The 25,964-nt window shown below is 39.4% G+C and overlaps 1 protein-coding gene across 2 annotated transcripts in view; it reads left to right on the forward strand.

The window, feature by feature from the left end:
- The window catches only part of tln2b (talin 2b), a 316,938-nt gene that overhangs the window by 181,466 nt on the left and 109,508 nt on the right, over positions 1 to 25,964 (forward strand). For both annotated transcript variants that reach the window (XM_028823593.2, XM_051920301.1), the window contains 5 exons: positions 4,407 to 4,547; positions 5,675 to 5,856; positions 9,595 to 9,727; positions 23,303 to 23,404; positions 24,511 to 24,681. In XM_028823593.2, coding sequence (XP_028679426.2) covers positions 4,407 to 4,547; positions 5,675 to 5,856; positions 9,595 to 9,727; positions 23,303 to 23,404; positions 24,511 to 24,681 — 729 coding nt within the window. The remainder of the gene's footprint in view (positions 1 to 4,406; positions 4,548 to 5,674; positions 5,857 to 9,594; positions 9,728 to 23,302; positions 23,405 to 24,510; positions 24,682 to 25,964) is intronic.

Below are 25,964 nucleotides of genomic sequence, written 5' to 3' on the forward strand. Positions count from 1 at the left end.
TTCAGACATCATCAAAAGGTTTAGTTGTTTGACTAAATATTAGAATGGCAAAGATGTGTGATCTAGGTGGCTTTGTGTGGTTTAATTGTTGGCGTCAGACCTTGTGGTTCCAGCATTGCAGATCAGATACCCTCCTGGGATTTTCCTTCACTGCTGTCTCTAGACTTTACAGAGAATAGTGCAATAAACAGAAGCATCCCGGGAGAAGCAGTTCTGTGGGCAAAAAAACATGTTAATAAGAGAAGTCAGAGCCCAATGGCCACAAGCGCTCAAGCTTAACAGAATGGCCACAAATACTTGGTACAGCACCACTTCATAACTGTGATGTGCAGAAGGGCTACCACAGAAACCGGTCGTACTCCCTAAAAAGTATGCTGTAGGCCAGAAAAATACACATATACCTTAAAACCCACCATAAAGGATAAAGCACTTGACCATTACAGAAAAATAACACTTAGCTTGATTTTTGGTTTGGACAAAAGTTTCAAAGCTGAGTGACTTTTTTAATACCAACAGAACAGGACAAAATGGGACCCCTTCTTTCTCTCTCACTATATTTAAGATTTTTTGCATGACCTTCAGTTTTATCTTATTTTTGGTAAATCCAGAGATAAAATAAGTAAACATACAAAACATCATATATATGTTGTGACCAGTAGTGGGCGTTTGCAGCACCCCAGACCCAATAATGCTCAACACAGTCATGGGTTCAAGTAATGGATTTTTAATTCAGCAAGCACTGTATACAATAAAGTAAATCCAATAATCTTGTGAAATAATGAACCTCTGTCCTATCTTCTGCCTCCAGTCGAGTGTCGCTAGTATAAAAGGAGCTCCTTTTTTTTTTTTACTGGACCTAACTCGTTGGAGAGCACTTCAGGGTTGTTTGAGAATTAGGACAGTACTCTACTGACAGCACCCCTTTTGTGGCACCCAGGAACCCCAACAGGGCTGCTCTTCCAGACTCCAGTTCCCATGAACCCCTGTGGGCGTCCAAACTGGGACGTCACCGTCAGACCACTGCCACCTAAAATATGAAGGATGGAATTTCTCCTGGTCTCTGGCTTCTGATTGTCCATATCCTGGCACCTTTCATCTTGCTAGAAGGTCATGCTGCCATCCAGCCGGGGTGCCCTTCTATCGTCCTTGGCATTCACAATGTCTATGTAAAGCATAAATCTCAGTAACATAATCATTACTGATTATACTATCTGTACACTACACAGGTACCACTCATTTTCCAAAGAGTAATAAGATGAAGGGGCAGTGGGCACATAATCACCCAAACTGGATGATTTAAAAATGACAAAATCTGACAAACTCCATTTCTGTTGCAACTTGGTCATGATAAAGTCAGGATTTAGTGTAAAAAAAAAAAAAAAAAAAAAAAAAAAAAAAAACTTGAATTCATGGATCCATCCTGCCTTGTATGATCAGTTTTCACACAGTCTTGCACTGTCCTCGGAGCACCTTTCAGATGAAGTGGAATGAGAGGCTTGCAGCATGAATGTGTAACTGAAAAATCGATAGGAATTGTGTCATGTTATTGACTCAACATTGACCACAATCCCTAACAAGTGTTTTCAGCACTCTGTTGAATCCATACCATATGTGAAATGTCTGCCTAGTGCTACAGTAGATTCCAGTACCTAATAAAATGGCCAATGATTGTATGATGCAGGTGTAATCAGGAAGAGCAATTTTACAATAGTTCACAAAAGTTTTATTTAATAATACGTTTGCCCCAGTATTTTTTTTAATGTCTGTCATAATTCACTATTTTAAATGTATTTAAATTTATTTTAAATAAATGTACAGTATTTGGTATCATTTCAACAACAAATGTTAAACCAAATTAAAGAGTGCAAATTTGCCATAGAAAACACAATACTAAATTTGTAGTTACTTGATATAATTGAAACCCTGTTTGCTTTAATTATGTTTTATCTTGTGTAGTAGCAGCATTATCCTGTGTACAGAGCAGAGAGAAATTCTTACTTGCATGTACAACACCTTTCATAAAACTGTTGCTCCTTTATTTCTTTTTTACCTTTGTTTATTCACAAGTCTACTAAAACATATGAATGTAATTAAAAAATTCATAAGCTGCAGCTAATTCCGAGACTTTGTAGGCTTTTAAAGATCACAGGATCCTTTTCTCATACTTTGTTTTTCTTTCTTATAAGGCTTTATGTCATTTAGCACATCTGTTGTTCGCCAGTAGATGTTTCTGTATAAATCCTTACACTAAAAACTTCATACAAGTTAAAGTGTGACATCTGCACTGATCAATGGTGAACAACGAAGTAATTATAGGGGACGTGTGGACAAGATTAGATAGTGATGCATTTACTTTATGCAAAGTATAACCAACTAGCTAATAATTAATAAAATGGAGTACCAGCTTCTAAATAGTGCATGATCAAAAATATTTTTCCTAATCCTGGAGTACTGCCCAGCTTTCAGAAAAGTACAAATGCATAGTCAGTATGACTTTATTAAACTGCAGAGAATCTACGCAAATGGCAACAAATGTGTTTAAGTGTGTTCATTGACAGCTTTTCTTACCATAATTGCATACTTGGCTCAGATTATACATGTTGGAGTGTTGTTTCAAAATACTAAAAGTGCAAAATTATATATGTGTGTATGTGTGCGTATATATATATATATATATATATATATATATATATATATATATATATATATATATATATATATAATATACAGACAAAATATCTCATCAAATTTTTATTTACCATAATAAGACAAGGTAATGTAATATGCAGTCAAATGCACATAAATCATGTAACCAAGAAAGAAAACAATACAAAATATTAATAATATACAGTAATCCCTCCTCCATCGCGGGGGTTGCGTTCCAGAGCCACCCGCGAAATAAGAAAATCCGCGAAGTAGAAACCATATGTTTATATGGTTATTTTTATATTGTCATGCTTGGGTCACAGATTTGCGCAGAAACACAGGAGGTTGTAAAGAGACAGGAACGTTATTCAAACACTGCAAACAAACATTTGTCTCTTTTTCAAAAGTTTAAACTGTGCTCCATGACAAGACAGAGATGGCAGTTCTGTCTCACAATTAAAAGAATGCAAACATATCTTCCTCTTCAAAGGAGTCAGGAGCAGAGACTGTCATAAAGGCAGAGGAAAATCAATAGGGCTGTTTGGCTTTTAAGTATGCGAAGCACCGCGGCACAAAGCTGTTGAAGGCGGCAGCTCACACCCCCTCCGTCAAGAGCACAGAAAGAGAGAGAGAGAGAGAGAGACAGAGAAAAACAAGCAAGCAAAAATCAATACGTGCCCTTCGAGCTTTTAAGTATGCGAAGCACGGTGCAGCATGTCGATTCAGGAAGCAGCTGCACAAAAGATAGCAACGTGAAGATAATCTTTCAGCATTTTTAGACTAGCGTCCGTATCGTCTAGGTGTGGGAACAGCCCCCCTGCTCAATCCCCCTACGTCAGGATCAGAGAAAGTCAGCGCAAGAGAAAGAGAAATGTAAGCTGGGTAGCTTCTCAGCCATCTGCCAATAGTGTCCCTTGTATGAACTCAACTGGGCAAACCAACCGAGGAAGCATGTACCAGAAATTAAAAGACCTATTGTCAGCAGAAACCCGCGAAGCAGCGAAAAATCCGCGATATATATTTAAATATGCTTACATATAAAATCCGCGATGGAGTGAAGCCGCAAAAGGCGAAGCGCAATATAGCGAGGGATTACTGTAAACATAATCAATAATAATGAAAAACACCCCTAACCCCCAAAACACCCCTCCACCGGGGCAGGGGCCCACCACAGCCATCCATCTGCCCTAAAAAGCTACAGAGATCTTGTTTCTCAAGCCAAGGATCATATAGGCCCAGGCCACCCGAGAAGAGAAGAAGAAAAGGAAAGGGAAATAAATGTGATTCATGGGCTAATTCTATTTAATTTTTTTTTATTGTGAACTTATTTTACTGTGTAGGGTGTCCACGCAAATTTGCTTTCTAATGTTTTAGTTGTAACCTTGTATTCAAATTGCTAAGGTAGGATGTTCATACTTTCTACTGTCTCAGTCATTAGAGTGAGGCAGTGTGGGATTGGGTTTTATCTTTTGTAAATTCACAGTGTGCAGTTTATTTCGTAAGTCACTTTGAATGATTTTTTAAGAGCTGCCTTCTGGTCACTGCTAAAAATATAGTGAATATTGAATATAACTGTCAAGCATTTAGATGGGGTTTTGTTTCAAGGTTCTTTCCAGCCAATGATGTTGAATTCTTTTGGTATCGAGTCTTGTTATTGTTTTTAGTTGTTTTCATTTTAATATTTGTCTCTTCTTCACAGAGAAAATAAGAATAAGGCTGAAACAGTATGTACTTATTATTATTTTGGTTTATTCCTGTAGGCCTTGGATGGAGATTTCTCTGATGACAACCGTGACAGATGTCGTGTAGCTACAGCTCCGTTAATTGAGGCAGTTGAAAATCTGACAGCCTTTGCCTCCAACCCTGAATTTGTTAGCATACCTGCTCAGATAAGTGTAGAGGTATTGTTGAAATGGTTAACAGTTTAAAATTAGTGTAAAATTGGTCTGAACAATGAAATGATTAAATAATAAGAGTTATTCTGCATGCAATAAGTATGCTAATTCATCAAATCAAAGTGTTTGCATGTCAAAAAGTTTCAATCCATTGCATAGAATTTGCAGTATGGGGAAAAAAACATTACTTAAGCCGTAAGATTCTAGCATAACTCTGGGAATGTATAGCAAGACTGCTTGCATTAGTGAGGGACTGAAGTACTTACAATATGTTGCTGCCCTTCTGCACCTTCAGGAAGTATTACTAGCTAATTGTGAACCTTACCTTAAAACTCCAGATTCTTCCTTCCCTAATGGCACCTTACAAAGAAAATTTACAGTGCAAGTTAATACAGATCAATCAATTAAATTGCAAAGATTTTTCTATATTACAATCAAAAGCCCAAGCTGAAATGAAAAAATCTAAGAATTTACAGGATATATACCAATCCCGACAAAGTTACGTTTTATAAGCAGACATTTTATACTATGTCTTCCAGATGACCCTTCTCCTTTGGAGTTCAGAGAGACACTAAATCTGTTCTTCAGCTTTTGTCTACTAGGTGCTCATGAAGTTACTGCATAAAGAATGAAGAAATTCCAATAAGCTTTAATATTTCATTGAATGTTTTTGTGTGCTTTGAGTTTGTTCCTGCAATTATATTTATCGGCTGTGAGTCAAAAATTAGTCTCACTTATGACAGCAGTGATAAATAGGATAAGTCTATTTTACCAAAATGTAAACTTGATAGAAAATATAAATTTAAATATAATTGTTCCATAAACAATCAGATTAATCATTTATTGGTCTTGCCTTCTTTGAGAGCTTTATCTTTATATTTATAAGTGATAAAGAATTGTGAATGTGTTCTGGTATGTGCTTATCGTAGTGTACCAGAAGAGCTATTCTGTATTATGGTAGGACTTGTTCATTTTTAGTCAGGTTTTTTCAGGAATAAAGATTAAATTTACTTTTATTTTTAACACACAAAACATAACTGGAGAACTTTTAGTAATTTGTAAACTAGCATTTAACCCATAGTCTGATTACCAATCAGCAAATGTTTAAAGCTGTTTTCTTCTATATTCTGTAGGGTTCTGCAGCCCAGGAGCCAATCCTTAGTTCAGCCAGAGCCATGCTGGACAGCTCTGCTTCCCTAATTAAAACCGCACGCTCGCTGGTCATAAACCCTAAGGACCCCCCTACTTGGTCTATACTAGCTGGTCATTCCAGGACCGTTTCAGATTCTATTAAGAGTCTGATCACATCCATCAGGTAGGTTGCTGTAACTCAGAGCTATTTTATTACAGATTTTATAGTTTCAAACAAACCTGTGTGAATGAAAAATCAACATTCTTTTTAAATACAACAAACATAAACAAGAAATGCACGAAGCATTCCTCTTTTGTTGAATCAATAAAAAATCCTTTTTTATTAGAAGTATTTGTGTGTATGAAGAATTTAATTTTTTTTATTTTTAGCTTATACAGTCATATGCAGAAGTTTGGGAACCCCTCTTAATTCTTTGGATTTTTGTTTCTCATTGGCTGAGCTTTCAAAGTAGCAACTATCTTTTAATATATGACATGCCTTATGGAAACAGTAGTATTTCAGCAGTGACATTAAGGTTATTGGATTAACAGAAAACATGCAATATGCATCATAACAAAATTAGACTGGTGCATAAATTTGGGCACCCCAACAGAGATATTACATCAGTTCTTAGTTGAGCCTCCTTTTGCAAATATAACAGCCTCTAGACGCCTCCTATAGCCTTTGATGAGTGCCTAGATTCTGGATAGAGGTATTTTTGGCCATTCTTCCATACAAAATCTCTCCAGTTCAGTTAAATTTGATGGCTGCCCAGCATGGACAGCCTGTTTTAAATCATCCCATAGATTTTCAATGATATTCAAGTCAGAGGACTGTGACGGCCATTCCAGAACATTGTACTTCTCCATCTGCATGAATGCCTTTGTAGATTTCGAAACTGTGTTTGGCACATTGTCTTGTTGGAATATCCAACCCCTGCGTAACTTCAACTTTGTGACTGATGCTTGAACATTATCCTGAAGAATTTGTTGTTATTGGGTTGAATTCATCTGACCCTCTACTTTAACAAGGGCCCCAGTCCCTGAACTAGCCACACAGCCCCACAGCATGATGGAACCTCTACCAAATTTGACAGTAGGTACCAGGTGTTTTTCTTGGAATGCAGTGTTCTTCTTCCGCCATGCAAAGTGCTTTTTGTTTTGACCAAATAACTCAATTTTTGTCACTCAGTCTAAAGCACTTTGTTTCAAAATGAATCAGGCTTGTCTAAATGAGCATTTGCATACAACAAGCGACTCTTGTTTGTGGCGTGAGTGCAGAAAGGGCTTCTTTCTCATCACCCTGCCATACAGATGTTCTTTGTGCAAATTGCGCTGAATTGGAGAACAATGTATAGATACACCATCTGCAGCAAGATGTTCTTGCGGGTCTTTGGAGGTGATCTGTGGGTTGTCTGTAACCATTCTCACAATCCTGCGCATACAGTGCGTCCAGAAAGTATTCACAGCGCATCACTTTTTCCACCTTTTGTTATGTTACAGCCTTATTCCAAAATGGATTAAATTCATTTTTTTCCTCAGAATTCTGCACACAACACCCCATAATGACAACGTGATAAAAGTTTACTTGAGGTTTTTGCAAATTTATTAAAAATAAAAAAACTGAGAAATCACATGTATATAAGTATTCACAGCCTTTGCTCAATACTTTGTCGATGCACCTTTGGCAGCAATTACAGCCTCAAGTCTTTTTGAATATGATGCCACAAGCTTGGCACACCTATCCTTGGCCAGTTTTGCCCATTCCTCTTTGCAGCACCTGTCAAGCTCCATCAGGTTGGATGGGAAGCGTCGGTGCACAGCCATTTTAAGATCTCTCCAGAGATGTTCAATCGGATTCAAGTCTGGGCTCTGGCTGGGCCACTCAAGAACATTCACAGAGTTGTCCTGAAGCCACTCCTTTGATATCTTGGCTGTGTGCTTAGGGTCGTTGTCCTGCTGAAAGATGAACCGTCGCCCCAGTCTGAGGTCAAGAGCGCTCTGGAGCAGGTTTTCATCCAGGATGTCTCTGTACATTGCTGCAGTCATCTTTCCCTTTATCCTGACTAGTCTCCCAGTTCCTGCCGCTGAAAAACATCCCCACAGCATGATGCTTCCACCACCATGCTTCACTGTAGGGATGGTGCCAGGTTTCCTCCAAACGTGACGCCTGGCATTCACACCAAAGAGTTCAATCTTTGTCTCATCAGACCAGAGAATTTTCTTTCTCATGGTCTGAAAGTCCTTCAGGTGCCTTTTGGCAAACTCCAGGCGGGCTGCCATGTGCCTTTTACTAAGGAGTGGCTTCCGTCTGGCCACTCTACCATACAGGCCTGATTGGTGGATTGCTGCAGAGATGGTTATCCTTCTGGAAGGTTCTCCTCTCTCCACAGAGGACCTCTGGAGCTCTGACAGAGTGACCATCGGGTTCTTGGTCACCTCCCTGACTAAGGCCCTTCTCTCCTGATCGCTCAGTTTAGATGGCCGGCCAGCTCTAGGAAGAGTCCTGGTGGTTTCGAACTTCTTCCACTTACGGATGATGGAGGCCACTATGCTCATTGGGACCTTCAAAGCAGCAGAAATTTTTCTGTAACCTTCCCCAGATATGTGCCTCAAGACAATCCTGTCTCGGAGGTCTACAGACAATTCCTTTGACTTCATGCTTGGTTTGTGCTCTGACATGAACTGTCAACTGTGGAGACCTTATATAGACAGGTGTGTGCCTTTCCAAATCATGTCCAATCAACTGAATTTACCACAGGTGGACTCCAATTAAGCTGCAGAAACATCTCAAAGATGATCAGGGGAAACAGGATGCACCTGAGCTCAATTTCGAGCCTCACGGCAAAGGCTATGAATACTTACGTACATGTGCTTTCTCAATTTTTTTATTTTTAATTAATTTGCAAAAACCTCAAGTAAACTTTTTTCATGTTGTCATTATGGGGTGTTGTGTGTAGAATTCTGAGGAAAAAAATGAATTTAATCCATTTTGGAATAAGGCTGTAACATAACAAAATGTGGAAAAAGTGATGCGCTGTGAATACTTTCCGGATGCACTGTATGCCGCTCCTGTATTTTTCTTGGCCTGCCAGACCTGCTGGGTTTAACAGCATCTGTGCTTGTGGCCTTCCATTTCCTGATTACATTCCTTACAGTTGAACCTGACAGTTTAAATCTCTGAGATAGCTTTTTGTAGCCTTCCCCTAAACCAGGAGACTCAACAATCTTTGTTTTCAGGTCTTTTGAGAGTTGCTTTGAGGATCCCATGCTGTCACTCTTCAGAGGAGAGTCAAAGGGAAACGCAACTTGCAATTGACCACCTTAAATACCTTTTCTCATGATTGGACACACCTGTCTATGAAGTTCAAGGCTTAACGCGCTAATCCAACCAATTTGGTGTTGCAAGTAATCAGTATTGAGCAGTCACATGTATTCAAATCAGCACAATTACAAGGGTACCCAAATTTTTGGACAGCCATTTTTTCACATTTGATTTAATTTCATACAACTAAATACTGCTTCACTAAAAATCTTTGTTCGGAAAACACCCCAGTACTCAGATGTTCCTAGGAAATGAAAGACATACCACTGTTATATTATATTTTTTGTTGAAAGAAAAGTAAATTCTAATGCAGGCTGAGAGGGGTTCCCAAACTTTTTCATATGACTGTATGTAATAGTTTTATTATTCACTCCGTGGCTCCAAGGCAAAACTTTTTGAAGGTTTTGAGTTATCTGTGTTTTCTTTATTCCTATATTATTTTACATATCGCATTTTACATATCAGCTCTTTAGTTCTGCCCAGGTTTATTGGATGTTTATTGTATATTAATTATTACCATTTTTTTCAGTAAGAATGGATAATGAAGTACACATGTTTCTTTTTATTTCAGTTACAGCATTTTTTTTTCTTTTTAAGGGACAAGGCTCCAGGACAGAGAGAATGTGACTACTCCATTGATAACATTAATAAGTGTATCCGAGATATTGAGCAAGCATCCCTTGCAGCTGTTAGTCAGAACCTCCCTAAGAGAGAAGAAATCTCATTAGAGGTAAAAGCAAGTTTAAAATAACTTTTATTGTGATTTCTTTGAGCTCAATCTGATAATAGAGGACTCTCTTGATTGCCTCAGCACACAGTAAGAAACATGGAGGTAAAAGAAGCCGTAGGGGCTGTTTGGTGGCAATACCACAGTGGCTTGTACCTCTCCATCACAGAGTCAGCATCCTGAGCATTTTTGCTCTTTTTATGGAATTTGCACTTTTTCCCCTGGGTGTATTTTTCTGTGATTGCTTCAGTTTTCCCTCTGTAGTTGGAACACACCCTCCGGTCCCCCTTCTTAAAGAGGGGGACCACCACCCCAGTCTGCCAATCCAGAGGCACTGTCCCCGATGTCCATGCGATGTTGCGGAGGTGTGTCAACCAAGACAGTTCTACAACATCCAGATCACACTCCTCAGCCTCCCTGCAAAAGTTTATTCGGGGGTCGTGAGGCCTCATGCATAACTCCGTGTGTAGAACTCACACTACAACATGGCGTAAGCACAAAAGCAGGAATGTGCATACGCACAGAAAAATCCAGATGCAGGAATCTGTACGTACGCAAACTTCCATGTTCTTCCGCTACATAAATTCTGATCAGCGTGAAAAGTAATTCACGTGCACGCGCCTTCTGTCCCGCCCCAACTCCTCCCAGAATTACGCCTCTTTGAATATGCAAATCAGTATAAATAGCCCTTAAGCTCAGCCTTCTGTGAAAAGACAATGGGAAAAGCACAGGGGAAAATATAAGAATTTCAGCAAATACCAAATGGAGGCAAAGGAAAAACGTACTATTTGTTGGTTTAAACAGTGGTATAATCAACAAAATGAAGTTGATCAAGTGACAGAGTGTCGGAGAAACTCAAAAGCTCAAGTTCACAAAGTCGCACAGTGCCCGAAATAAAAAAGAAATCACATATCAAAGTCGCTGTGAAAAGGCAAGTCGTAGCCCACAATCTGAGTGTCATATGAAAGCTTATTAGGGTACAGACAAAAAAGATAGGCACACAGTGGGGAAAAAAGCATGAAATGTCAACTTTAATCTCGAAATTTCCACTTTAATCATGTAGTTTATTTTGCCATTAAAGTAGAACATCATAAACTTCATCTTAAAATCGTTTAATTTACTAGTTTCTCAAATCCCATTGTAACTAAAGTAGCACATTAAATGCTTTGTTCTGTATTTAATCTTCTATGTGCTCTGTGTGTGAATCACTACCTGCTTCTTAAATGGGCTTTCTTTTTCTCTGACAGGACACAGAATCCATTACATTCGTGATATTACAGCTCTCTGAATAATTAAAATACTGAGATGTATACGTAATATCTTTTTCATGATGATAGGAGTTAAAGCATGTTATTAAACATGGGAACACGGTGGAGCAGTGCTTGTTCATGTCTCACGCAAGAGGCTTGCTGCGCCATGCACGACCTTCGATGAAATAATTTATTGCAGCAGTACTGTCTCTTTCAAACGTACTAACCTCCAATTCCTGACCTTACTTTTCTTTCTCCAAATACCCAATCGCCACACAATCAGCTCTGTAATAGACGTGAAGCCATCTGTAAGCTTAGAACGCAGATTCTTCAAAACTTTTAAGGAACATTGAAATATCTTCATAGTACATGTTTAATTATTCTATCCGTCTATCCTTCCAGTGTCGCGTCAGCATGAGCAAGAATACAACGCAATGCAGGAGCAATCCCTGAACTAGCTAGCGCTGTGGCACCGTGTCCTCACATGTTTAATTATTAACAATACAGATTATTTAAATGAAGTTAAAGTTTTATCTGTATAATATAATCAACATATTTTGCTGCATTTCATCTTAAAAATGATATCGTCATCATATGTAAATACACGCTTTATAAAGTGGCGCAGGTTGTGCAATATTATAACTATATCCCAAGTTTACAGTGAGGTGATTGTACTTATAAGTCCAAACAGTTCTACAAGGAGCACTTCATGGACTGATTTAGTGCGTTTATAGTTCTTGGGATGAAACTTTTTCTAAACCGCGAAGTCCGTACAGGGAAGTCTCAGAAACGTTTTGCTGTGGCTGAGTCAGCGTCTGCTTCATGCTGTATACCGATAATTCTCTTTCCGATCAGCTGCTGCTGTGATTCCCCACTCAGATACAGTGATATAAATACTCCGAGTGGTGCAGTGAGAGTAATATGGGAAAAGATGATCTGCTGTGGCAACCCTAACGGGAGCAGCTGAAAGAAGAAGAAGATGCAGTGAGAGTAACAACGCTAAAACAGTTATGGTATTTGGAATACTATGGCTATTCCCTGGACCATTATATTGCTGCAGGTTAATTACAATCAGATGCATTACACTAATAAACAATATGCAGTTAGTTTCAGTGTATTTATAAAGCCACGTCAGGAATGTGGATCTAAGAAAGAAAGGGTAACCACACAGGAACAGTAGCACTGCTTTGACGCTGGGTGCCGCCAGTCTGTAAAACTGAGCGGAGAAATTGCGTACGCCAGGGCATGAGGTACTGTGGAAAAGTGCGTGGCTTTACGCCAAGTTTAGGTTTTATACATTGCGATTTGAGCGTGGAAACGTTCGTACGCAACATTTCTGTGCGTACGCACCGTTTATACATGAGGCCCCTGGAGAGGAAGATCCGTCAGATAGTCGAACCTCGGATTCAGGAGGAACAGTGGACCAGCTCTACACCCTTGGCAGTGTCTTGGAGGGTGCATGGGAGTTTGCCCAACTAGTCTACATGTGTTTTGTGGACTTGCAAAAGGCATTAGACCGTGTCCCTTGGGGAGTCCTGTGGGGGGTGCTCCGAGAGTATGGGGCTGTTCGGTCCCTCTACAACCAGTGTCAGAGCTTGGTCCACATTGCCTGCAGTAAGTCGAACGTGTTTCCGGTGAGAGTTGGACTCCGCCAGGGCTGCCCTTTGTTACCGATTCTGTTCATAACTTTTATGGACAGAATTTCTAGGTGCAGCCAGGGCATTGTGGGGATCCAGTTTGATGGGCTCAGGATTGGGTCACTGCTTTTTGCAGATGATGCTGTCCTGTTTGCTTCATCAGGCTGTGATCTTCAGCTCTCTCTGGATCAGTTCGCAGTCGAGTGTGAAGCGGCTGGGATGGGAATCAGCACCTCCAAATCCGAGACCATGGTCCTCACCCGGAAAAGGGTGGAGTGCCCTCTCAGGGTTGAGAGCGAGATCCTGCCCCAAGTGGAGGAGTTCAAGTATCTCAGAGTCTTGTTCACGAGTGAGGGCAGAATGGAGAGGGAGATCAACAGGCAGATTGGTGTGGCATCCACAGTGATGCAGGCTCTGCGTCGGTTTGTCATGGCGAAAAAGGTGCTGAGCCGTAAGGCAAAGCTCTCAATTTACCAGTCGATCTATGTTCCAACCCTTACCTGTAGTCATGAGCTGTGGGTAGTGACTGAAAGAACAAGATCACGAATACAAGCGGCTGGAATGAGTTTCTCCGCAGGGTGTCTGGGCTTTCCCTTAAAGATAGGGTGAGAAGCTCGGTCATCCGGGAGGAGCTCAGAGTAGAGCCACTGCTCCTCCACATCGCGAGGAGTCAGAAGAGGTGGCTCGGGCATCTGATCAGGATGGCTCCTGGACTCCTCCATGGTGAGTTGTTCTGGGCACGTCTAACCGGGAGGAGGCCCCGGGGAAGACCCAGGACACGCTGGAGGGACTGTCTTTTGGCTGGCCTGGGAACACCTCAGGATTCCCCCAGAAGAGCTAGTAGAAGTGTCCAGGGAGAGGGAAGCTTGGATGCTTCAGTTTTTGTTTCTTGTGTCCCAAAGACATACATGTTAGGGCTACTGATAATTGTAAATTAGCTCCATGTACAATGCGTGAACCAAGTTTAGCACTCAACAAGAATATTTTATTGTGGTAAACCGTTACAGGGAAGAGTTTCCCAAACCACAATCACAGTTACAGTTACAAGCACAGTAAAACTCATGTCTTTGTCTGCTCTCCAGCTTTTCCCCTCCACTCCTCCAGCAAGCTTTTTCCTTCTCTGCTTAATTGTGGCTCCCTGATTGAAGCCTAGCTGCTCCTTTTATGCAAACCTCAGTAGCACTTCTGGTGTCCTGATGCTGTGGCTATATATAAATATATATATAAAAGGCATAGCCCTCACTGACTCGTCACTAATTCTCCCACTTTCCATATAGGTGTGAAGCTGAAATTTCATGTGCTCATTCATTGCAGTGTACTTACAAAAGTTAAGTATGTTACATGTCCTATTGCAACACTCAAGGAGGGAAATTGGTGTACCCCCTAAACTGTATATATATAGATAGAGGAAACTCCTCCTCACTATTGCTGCAACCTCCAATATATGTAGGAAGCCCAAATTTCCCATTCTCATCCTTTACACTGTACTTACAAACATTAAGTATGTTTCATTTTGCGCCGTGCCCTGTAACGAACTTTCAAAAATAACATCTTCTTTTTGGCAGTTGTCACCATTATGCCGTAAGGAACATTCTGAACTGACCTCTCCTTTTCGTGGTTTCATTCCTTATTTCCGTAAACAGACAATTTATTTCACAGCAGAGACGCACAAGGGCCGCCACGGTCCCCTTCCTTTTTCCACATGGCCACTGTCCACGCACCTACCACGTGGTTGGCTCCCTGCCTATATACATTTAAGACATTACGCGCTCATGTGCCTCCTCACTCGGTTCCTTATTTTCCTCAGCTGTTCGTCGTCCTCACTGCTCCCTTATTCTTTACTCCACCGCTTCAAGCCTGTTATTTTTCTCCTTCCTTCACGTCTTCCTGCTGGTGACTCCTGCCTTTTCGTTTACTCCACCGCTTCAAGGCTGTCATTGTTGAGCTTCCTTACCTGCTCACATACATCTTCCTGGTGCTGACTTCTTCTTTTCATTCCCTGCTCCACCACTTCTCGCCTTCCTTAGTAATTTCTTTCTCAGCGGGTGCAAGTTTACCCCTTATAACATGTCTATTACGGTGATCACCGTCGATCACAATTTCACCGACCCGTACCCAGTGGTTTCCATGCCCCAAGATTGCGCCTGCCTCTTCCATTCTCTCTATTACTTATTGCATGGCTATATCAGTCTCAGCCTTGATATCCACAGAGATATTGTTTCTTATGTATTGAATGACTGGCACAGGTTCAAGGTGTGGACTGATGATGGTACAGGAGACAATTATACTACACAGGACCACTATAGCAGTGAAATGCTTAAGCTCTCAACCTATGGTTGCGCATGTGAACTGATAGCTGCCGCAGAATTGTTTCGTTGTCGCTTTCAAGTGTATAGAAATGCGGAAATATTTTACACCTTTGGACAATCAGGAATGCCTATTAAACATCTTAGATTCACGGGTAGTGATTTGGGAAGTGGACACTTCAATGTTTATGAATGTTTCAACTCTGTCAACGTGGACACAAAGTTATCAATGAAACCAGTTGTATCTTTACAACAGTTGACAAACGCAGAATGTAGCTTGAACACAACACGTCCTCCAAATACAAACCTGATTGAAAGAAATAATGATAATCAAGTCCTTGATGACAGCAACACTCATAACAGTGACAAAACAATTACATTGACAATCATGTTATGTTATTTTTAAAATGTTTCCTTTTCTTTTTCATAACTTCTTTAACACACTACTTCACCACTGCGAAGCGCGGGTATTTTGCTATGAAAATATGTGTGTGTGTGTGTGTGTGTATATGTATATGTGTGTATATATTGTGATAAACTCAGGGCATCAGCAAGCCCCAAAGCCCAACACGAACCCACTTGTACAGTCCCGGGTTCAACTAATCGAAGGTTTTTATTTTAAGTACCTCCAAATGTGACACAAGCAAATACAGGTCTTCCTCTCACAATATCTTCTTTCTCCCTACTCCACTACCCTCCTCCACTCAGTCGTTGCTTCTCTACCTCCCAGCTCTGACTCGCCTTTTATTACAGACCTGGGAGTACTTCCAGTGCCAGGGCGACTGCCCGATGAAAGCATTTCCGGGTCACATGGAAGTCCATAACAGGGAGCTTGTCTCCCTACACCGCCCTCTTGTGGCCCCCAGTGACCGCAGCAGGGCTGCTCTGTCAGACTATATGTACCAGCATGCCCTGCTGGTTCCCTACTGTGCACCGACTGTGTGTTGTGAGTGGTTGAACAGATCAGAAGATGCCAGAAGGAATATTGTGGTACCAGGTGGGCTACCCTATTTTAAATGGCACCAAAAAAAAGAAAAAACAAAATAAATACAGTGGAACCTCGGTTTGCGAGCATAATTCGTTCCGGAAATATGCTCGCAGTCCAAAGCACTTGTGTATCAAAGTGAATTTCCCCATAAGAAATAATGGAAACTCAGATGATTCGTTCCACAACCCAAAACTATTCATATAAAAATGATCAATACAAAATATAAAGTAAAAATACATAAAACAAATTAACCTGCACTTTACCTTTGAAAAGAATCATGGCTGGTGTGAGTGAGATTCTAAACTCTTGTGGGATTCCACCCAACGGGAGCACCCAGCGCTGTAGTAGTTTGCCGTAAAAGCAAATCCGAAAAGATCACGGACATGCTATAAGCACCTGCCGTCAATGGGTGATACAAGGGACAAGGAACATTATAAATGTGCAGAGCACAGTACTACTTGGCCACGACCCTGCCTGACTGCTGTCTGTGTATAGGAGAGTGGCAGATCCTGCTACAATAAATAACTGCGCTGTTGCTGTTTCAAGCTGAATAAAGCTGGTGTTGCTAAAGTACTGAGACTCAGCTTTGTGCTTTGGGGTGCAGGACGGGGACTCGCACGTCACGGCGCACACACATGCACACACACAGTCAGTCACAATGCTGCAGTAAACAATATACGCTCGTACGGATGTTGACTATATGAGTGAGGCACGCCAACTCAGACGGAGAATAGGAGACGATTGCCCACAATCCCGCAGACGAGAGAGAGAAGACCCATCAACTCAGTTGTGATCACATGACGCTCAGCAGACAAAGAATATACATACTACTCGTATTGCAAGACCTCGCTCGTTTATCAAGTCAAAATTTATTAAAAATTTTAGCTCGTCTTGCAAAACACACGTAAACCAAGTTACTCACAAACCGAGGTTCCACTGTAATGGCCTTTGCATCAAGATAACTGTGGGTTTCTTGCAGCCTGTCTTTAGTGTACCATAAAATTCCTTCAGCAGGAGCTCTGCCCTCATTGAAGGTTGGGTCCAGAAGACAACTGCCTTTTAGGGACTGCCCATTTTTATGGCTTCCAGAGTATAAGGAGCGCGGGCCATTCTCTGGGCACTGTGGACAGGGCTGGGCATCTTCTTTGAGTGTCTTTTCAGAAATGTGGTGGAAAGAGAAGATAAATTACTACCAGTACCTCCTCTCGTCAAGTGAAAACACTTACCATATCAGAGCCAGGTATGTGGTCCTCTGGTGCGCATGCTTGACAATGTATGTATTTATTATATGTTTGACATAAGGATAATTCATATGCCATTATCCTGTTTTACAACACAATGCATGACAACACCTTTAAGATGCATAATTTAAACAGAATATTATGTTACAGAATCACAACTGAACGAGAATTATGTGACTTATTTGTGGGTAATGATTCCATCCATGAATCAAATAAATGAGAATTGTCCAACTGATTCTTGGGTAGTGATTCAGTTTGAACTCAATAGAATCAGATAATGATATGTGAGCAGTACAATCGATGAGTCATAAAAAGGTCTGCACTAAAGTAAAGGTGAAAGCAATAATTGTTAGGAATTCAAATAATATTTTTATAAGGCTCAGTTTTGTGTGACTAATTTGTTAAATGTACAAAGCAATATTCGTGTTTTAATTTTAACATTGTTTTTAAAAATTCCAATAATAAATTGTACAAAACAAACCAATTTATACTAATAAAAATGTGTTGTTACTATCTTGTGCTTTAATCATCAGTGACAGTTGTTGTTCATCGATATTGCCATAATGGAATCATAAGTGAAGTGAGTCCAGACTTGTGATCCAGGCATGTTTAACATTTGCCAGTGTCAGCGAAACGAAAGACACATTCGCTTTAGCACTCCTGTTGAGCTCCACAGAACTGATTTGTTTGTACTCGTCAGTCGATTCATAAGATACACTTACAAGAGTCATTCAGAAAGAACAAATTGCTCATGGGTTACCCATCACTATAATTCATTCCTTGTACCCAGTTGTCGCAGTATATGCTCCAGCAGCCCTCTGCATCACCGAATTGCATTAAGCGGGCTTAAGGATGTTGTTTTTCTGTGGTAAACCAGAGCATTGTTTTTTTTTTTCTTCCTATAAAGGTCATTGTGATCCACCAAAGTTTCCCCCTTGGTAAATCTAGCAAGGTTGTTAGAGTGCCATCCCCCTTGGTTACTCAAGTGGATAGTTGGGAGGACCCTGAGTGAATTAAGCAACTTGAGTGTGATCATGAGAGCGGGCTGTGGCCTACCTTGTAAATCGAGTGATAAAGTGAAGAGGGATTGAGCACACTGCGCCACAACCCACTTTCAGTATAAACACTAGAGCTAGAGGGGGGCAATGTCAACAAAATAAGAATCTATTCTGCCCCTCTGGGCCTTTCCGAAATGTTTCCAAGTCATGTCTGTTTAGTGGTGGCGTTTTTTTTTTTTTGTTTTGTTTTGCCCTCCACACAGGGCAGCCTCATTAATTTCTGGCTTCCTTAAAGCTACTTGAACAACACAAGCACATCCATAGGGCTGCCAATTTATGTTCATTTTGCAGTTCAGTGAACAGACTTAAAGTGTTTTTCACCACAAACAGTTTTCTCACTTCATCACTCTGTTACATTTTTTGTGGAACAATTGACATTTTGTATGTATAACAGAGAGTCTTTAATAATGTTAAATAAAAATGGCCAGGAAGTGAAAAATCTTCATAAACTGTAAAAACTGTACATTTTATAACAAAAAAGTGAAATTCTGGACATATAGTAAGAAGTGCATGTAAATGCAGATTGTTGAAAAATGAGGAGGTTAGTAATACAGTAATCCCTCACCTATCGCGGGGGTTACATTCCAGAGAGTGAAAATCCGCGAAGTAGCGACCTATATTTATTTTATTATTTATACATATTTTAAGGCTTTATAAACCCTTCCCACACTCTTATAAACCTTTCTCACTCTCTTGTTAACCTTTCCCACACTCTTATAAACACTTCCTATGCTCTTAAACACTTTCTACATTCTTAAACACCGCAGACCAACACTGCACGCAGCGATCAGACGTCGATGTGTCTGCGCTCGCTTTGTGAAGGGGGGCAGCTGAACTCACGCTGAGCAGAAATGGACTTTGTGCTGCTTCTGCCAAAATGCCTGCTTGTCGCTCTGCGCGTTCGGAAGGAGGGGGAGGAGTGGGGGTGTGTGAGGGCTGAACGCACGTTCGCTCAAACCGCCCTCCCCGGAGGCGCAGTACGCTCCTGCCACTTCGCATTGTCAAGGGGGTGGGGAGCTGAATGAACGCTAAGGAGAAGTGGACTTTGTGCTGGCTTTGTGCTGCTTGTCGCTCTGCCTGTCAATAATTTAAAAGCCTGTACATCACCAATTTTCCTGTCCCACTGTCTTGTCTTGCGTGAAGTTAAAATGTTTTATAATAGTGAGATGTTACTCATATCCTTAGCCCCACATCCACATATCATATGTGTTAACAAAGTGTGTTTTATAAGTTTACATGTGTTTAAAGCATGTGGGATGGGCATTTGAAGGCTTAAACTATAAAAATGTTTATTTATATGGTCTTTCTATATCGCGGATTTTCTGCTGTTGCTGATGGGTCTGGAACATAACTTCCGCGATAGGCGGCCAATCACTTGTATTTAAAAACCCGCGAAGTCGTGAATCCGCGAAAAGTGAACCACAAAGTAGCGAAGGATTACTGTACATACATTGCGGTATACAGGACAGTAACTCATTATTAAGTCCTGATGACTGCTTATAAAGTAAGTTTAATAATCTCAGAAAATGTGAATTTCCCCTTGGGATTAATAAAGTATCTATCTATCTATCTATCTATCTATCTATCTATCTATCTATCTATCTATCTATCTATCTATCTATCTATCTATCTATCTATCTATCTATCTATCTATCTAAAACGAGTGCAGGTCACCCCCCCCAAAACACACCATAAGTTGGTTCGTAGGTTCAGAATTCAATGATATTTTACTTGTATTTACTAATCAACATGCAAAACGTTGCTGCTCTTCAGTTGTGAAAGCAACCCAGCTGTAATGTGTCTTGAATAGTACTGAGAACTGTTTACACTTTTTTATATCTAATATTTTTCATAAATATATTCCACTCTGCACAAATATACAAATGGAAATATCTTATTTATGTAAGTATTCATCTCTTTGGAAATTAAAGATCTGAGTTAATTTAGATGTTGATCAATTCTTTAAAACATAAAAGGAGTTGACTCACCTGTGTATGTCTGCCATTGCTGTGGCTTTCTTCCTTTCAAGACAAAAAAAACTCCTGTCTTTGTGAAGATCTTGGTGAAGTGGTGAACCTGAAGGAAAAACATATAACTAAAAGCTCAAGAGTTTCCTTTGTCATTAAGCTATTTTTCTTTAATATAATATAGAAGTACTGTTGAAGGTTTCATCCCTCTAAGGTTCCTGACTAAATAAGGTTGCTTTTCAGAAAGTCCAATGTGAGGCCAATAATTTATTCAGGAAGACATACAGTGCAGAGCTCAGCGGCTGAGAGTACAGTTAAATTGCATCTTATAAACACTTTAAAGAGTTCTGCATAATGCAATCCTGTAAAGCAAAGCTTCAAAAAAAAAAAAAAAAGAAAGAAACTACTACCTAAAGTGAAAGCGGCAAGAAACTGCTGTTTGATTCCTTTTAAAAAGTAAACTTGGAACAGAAATGAACCTTTCAGCATGACAGGAATTTAAAGCACGGTGCAAAAAACACAGCAGTATAGCAAAGAATAGAAACTTAAATGGCTGTTGCCTGACTTGACCCTCAGGGTGAATCTCCTGCACTATTTCTGAAGCAAACTGAGACACCTGAAAATCCTCTGCTAAGAAGAACTGGTGAAAGTTGCCACCTAGCATTTTCTGTAATCGATAAAGGTCCAAAATATTTTAGTTATTATAACAGCAGAAGGCTACTCCAATAAATATAAATATAAAGAGCCTGAAAGCTGTAAATGCATATTAACAGTTTTTTTTAAGAATATCTTCTGGCAAATAAAATGGTTTACAAATGTTATTTGAAGTTTAAACAACATTAATGGAAATAGAAATAATGACACCAGCAGGGTTTTCGTAAAATAAACACTCAAAACAATTATATGTGTTACCGTCCTCGGGCCTAGGGGAACCTGGGCCGGGTACAAGCCAACATGGTCAAAAAAAGCATAAAAGAAGCAGGCAGCAGTCATAAGTCTCAGACCATACTGTTCTGTTCAACTTTATTCTCATTTACCCAGAAATATATAAATGCTTCAACCTCTGCACAGATCAACATGACAATCGGTTAAACAATGGTGCATGCCAATTTCCTCATCAGAACAACAGTGTAAACACATTTACTTTGGTTCAACGATAGTATTGTTGTCAACTATCAAGAAGTACCTGATTAGAAACCAATATTCCCAGAAGTCGTTCATTTTCAAAGGAAGCAGGCAGTTCTGCATCACCACATTGTGTGTGGATGAGATACTAAATCAAAGCAGTCCGATTATTCAAAGCAGGTGACTCTTGTGCAAGACAGGTAAATATTTATGTCCTGTATAGCCATCAACAATAACCTGTAACAGAATTTTCCAGGAATTTTGTCTTTTCTTTAAAACACTGAAGCCCATTACAAATTTAATTAAAATTTTACCTGAACTGGATTTATATTTATATTTTATATCAATGAAATCAGTAAACTTTAAACTAAGTGTCTTGACTGTTTTTACAAGCTGATCTATATAAACACATACAGAAAATTGGCACAGAGAGCAATGTAGTGCAGAGTCTTTTCAGTATGATGTGTCCACTAATTGTTCTTTCAGAAAGTAAGAGGCGTTGCATGAAACAGTTCACTCATACTAAGAAATCCAGAAAATAATCAGACACATTAAGAAAACTCTGGCATTTAACAGTTTTTCCCTTTAAATATCCAGTTTATGTGCTTTCCTTTTTGAATGGCTAATTCTGTTTAAATAGCATACGTTTAACACTGTGTATTTACTGCTGGATGTCTACTGTATATTTACGTATTGTCCAGTGTTTCTGCCATTGTTACAAAGCACTGAAGGAAAGGGGTACCCAAATTTTTGCATGTATGTGTGTATGGATATACAAAGTTTTTTTTTTTATTATTAAACAATCAAATATGCACTAAATACAAGGAAGCAAGATTAAGGATGAATTAAGTATTAAACAATGGAGGAAAAATAATAAATGTAAAGCTTTTGACCTTCTGTAGTGAGTTTTCAGTCCCTGTCCTATTGCACTTAACCCACCTGAGACACTCTAAAGTGCACTCCATTTTCACCTTCAACACCTTGTTTTCCCCAGTCTCCCTGGCCTTTTTTCCTCCCACCAGCTGAAACTCTTTTTCTTCTCCTAATTCCAAGTTCGACAGTTTTGTAGCAAGAAGGGCCTTCAAGTCACCCCAGAATGACACACAGGTTGGACGTTGGCCTCTATTTGGACTGACGGTACCAGACTAGAGCTCCCCCTTTATGGCTTGTGGTGTTCCCACAGTCTCCAACATAATATTAGCCTTAAAGGCAAAGTGGTCCATGACCATCCTTCTGTAATAGAAGGCGTTTTATTTGAACCTCTTACTGCTTGACTTGTGTCCTGTACAGACAGAAATGTATTGCCATCTCAGGGCTTACCAGGACCTCCTATACTATGGACTGTGTAATACACACACACGGACACATAACTTCGTCATTAGTATATGTAATATGGAATAGGTACTTAAAATAATAGGTAGAATATTTATTTGTCTCCAACGGGAAATTTGGCTTTTTATAGAAGCTCTTTAAATAAATAAATATGTACAAAACACTATGGTCCGAACACACACCAGAATTTGACTTGACAGTCTCAATATTGGCACTCACTTTTGTTTTCATTCTCTCTTTTGCTACTCCAAGGGGTCCAAAGTGCACCCCATAAAATAAGCTATCATGTACAGTTTATTATTAATGTTAGTATAGTTAACCAGAATACTGATAATGATAACATAAACTGTACTTTACATTGTAGCTGAGACATTAGAATAAGTGAATATTCCTGTTCCAATGACATATTAGCATTCTGGTCTAAAGAGTCAGGCCAAACCTTTGAAGACATCAGTCTTTACAGTTTAAAATTTTACTGTTGAGTGTCACTTATCTTTCTGCATATTTTAATTTGGTTTTGGCAAGATGTCCTTTCTACAGCTTCACTGTCTTGATACACTAATATTGTTTGTTTCTGTTGTTTGTCTCCCTGGTGAATATGACTAATGGTAGTTCAGACATTAGAATTTAAACGTTTCCTTTGCCCAAGTATAACTGACAGTGTTCATTTTTAGGCTTTACAGGATCAGCTGACATCAACAGTACAAGAGATTGGCCATCTTATTGATCCAATATCTACAGCTGCTCGAGGGGAGGCTGCACAGTTAGGACATAAGGTAAATAAAATCGGACAACTCTTCTGTTCAAAATTCACTTAGGGAGGAAAAGGGTTCTACTTTATATGTACCAGTGACAATTGTTAATCCTTTTTTGCTTTATTTATTTATTTTTAAATGGATTACCAATAGAATATTTTTGTTACTGAAGCTTATCCTTCCCTGATCCACCAGTGCTATTCCTGGTATCAGAGATTTTAGTATCTACAAGCTGCTTAAAACAGTACAGCCACAGTATGCACAATCCATGACTTTGTTTTCTCCCTGCAACAAAAGTAGCCATAAAAATGCTTAGAATAAGAAATAGATGATATGGTATTAAAAGCACACACCCCTCATCTAAATCTAATCTTCTCCCTGTCTTTTTGACATAAGCTTTTGTGCTCATACCTTCCAGACTGGAAGAAGTAATGCACAGGAGATTTTCAATGGATGCTTCAGTCCTCTTTAATATTACTGTATATGTTAATTTCAGACTTTGAGCATTAGTTGTTCTGAAATTATCTGTTTTCCATTGCCCCAAACACCCATAGTTCAGGAAGTGTACTAAGCATGCAGAAAACAAAACTTACACTGTTTTGCAAAAATTACCATGATTGCTTTAGCATAGTTCAGTATGTAAACTTGATGTTTTTTGAAAATAAGATTTTTGTATGTGCTACCATACACCTGAAATAGATTTTATAGAAGTAATAATGGATGGATGGATTCATTGGTGTTTGCACTGGCCGTTGGCACAGGCCGCCTAGCCCACTTCATGGGTTAGCCACAGCTGATAGACAAGAATATCACATAATCATGTGCATCAGAGGAGCAGAAGCATAAAGAAGAACTATACAAGAACAATAATACAATTGAAGGGACACTGCTAATTTTACAGCTGAAAAGCATTTGTCTCCATATTTGAGGATGTTTGAATATCACAGTTACATATTCCTCTCCTCCTATGTCTTTGGAATAAGAAGAAATGCCATTGTCCAAACACAGTGTGTTATCTCATGCAAGATTTATTAGATTGAATTGATATGTGTATAATTATTTAGATACCATGTTGATCTTTCACTTTTTTATCATGCAAATTTCATTTCCTATTTGTTTGTTGAAAGGTTACTCAACTGGCTAGCTACTTTGAGCCACTTATTCTTGCCTCTGTTGGAGTCACATCCAAACTCCTAGATCACCAGCAGCAAATGACTGTCTTAGATCAGACCAAAACTCTGGCGGAATCTGCCCTGCAGATGCTGTATGCTGCCAAAGAAGGAGGTGGTAACCCAAAGGTAAGGAATCTCATGCTTTCACATCACACCAAGGTCTGTTTTTGAAAAGACTTATTAGATCTATTGGCAAGCGTTTAGCCGTGTTTTGTTGGTGCCTTTTTAAAGAAAATGTCATCATTAACAGATAAAATATTTAACACTGGAGGTTTAAGTGGAGTAGATAACTAAGCTATTCTCTTTCTTAATAAGTTTCATAGTATTCTCTGTTATGAAAGAATACAGAGAGGAAACAATTTAAACAAAAGCGGATGTATCGCATCTTGTGAAAACAGGAAGGACTCCTATGGGATAAGTGTGGTAGTTTTCAAGTCAAAGTAATTTCTTCACAAACATGGCATTTGCCATGCAAAATTTTAATCTAAACTTAAGTGCTTTCTATAAATTTAAATAAAATATCTTTCCCACTCTGGTGCATAACAGTGGAGGGTATGGGGTACAGAGGAAAAGCTTACAATCTTATTAAATACGTCCATTTTTCAAGCCAAGACAGTTGTTAAGTATTAATGCATGCCTTCTGTGTTTTTGATGCATATTTGTGACTACAAAAGGGATCTGGAAATACTAATTTTATCGCATGTTCCTGGTACTGTTTTTGTCATGGTAAGGATATGTTTTCTGTTCGCTTATATGAAATTCGTATGTAAATATGGAAGTAAATCAAATCAAAACCAACCACATGGCACTAAATGTTTACTGTGATTTGGTCTGTCAGGATGAAACCACCATGCAAGGGGGTGAAAGGTTGTTGTCCAGGAAGACCAAGTGCTGAGCCAATCACACGCAGCTTGTCTTATTTTAAAATGGCTGAATCTCATATTATTAGTGTTTTTTTCCCAAAAATCATGTCTAAACTCTTTCACACTGTGTGTGTATCTTAAAGATGCCAAGCAATGTTCGACAACTGTCTTGGCTTGAAAAATTGACAGTTTTTAAGCTTTGTCCCATACCCTCCATTATAAAGTGCCAAATCAGGCAAGATACTTGTTTAAATTTATAGAAAACACTTAAAATTTAGAACACAATTTCACATGGTAAATGCCTGTTTACCATGTTTTGAAAATAACAACTTTGACTTGAAAATGTATATGCGTGTGCGTGTGCGTGTGCGTGTGTGTGTGTGTGTGTGTGTGTGTGTGTGTGTGTGTATGTATTGGTGTATTTATGGAAGCTGTAATAGCACTTTGGTCAACTTGTGTTGTTTTAAATGTGCTCTGTAAGTAAAATTGACTTAAATGTATAGAAGAGCACCTATGCTTATTTCATAACTTATTTTACACACCTTT

The sequence above is a fragment of the Erpetoichthys calabaricus genome, chromosome 17 (genome assembly GCF_900747795.2).
Source record: "Erpetoichthys calabaricus chromosome 17, fErpCal1.3, whole genome shotgun sequence".
In the NCBI taxonomy this organism is placed as follows: domain Eukaryota; kingdom Metazoa; phylum Chordata; class Cladistia; order Polypteriformes; family Polypteridae; genus Erpetoichthys; species Erpetoichthys calabaricus.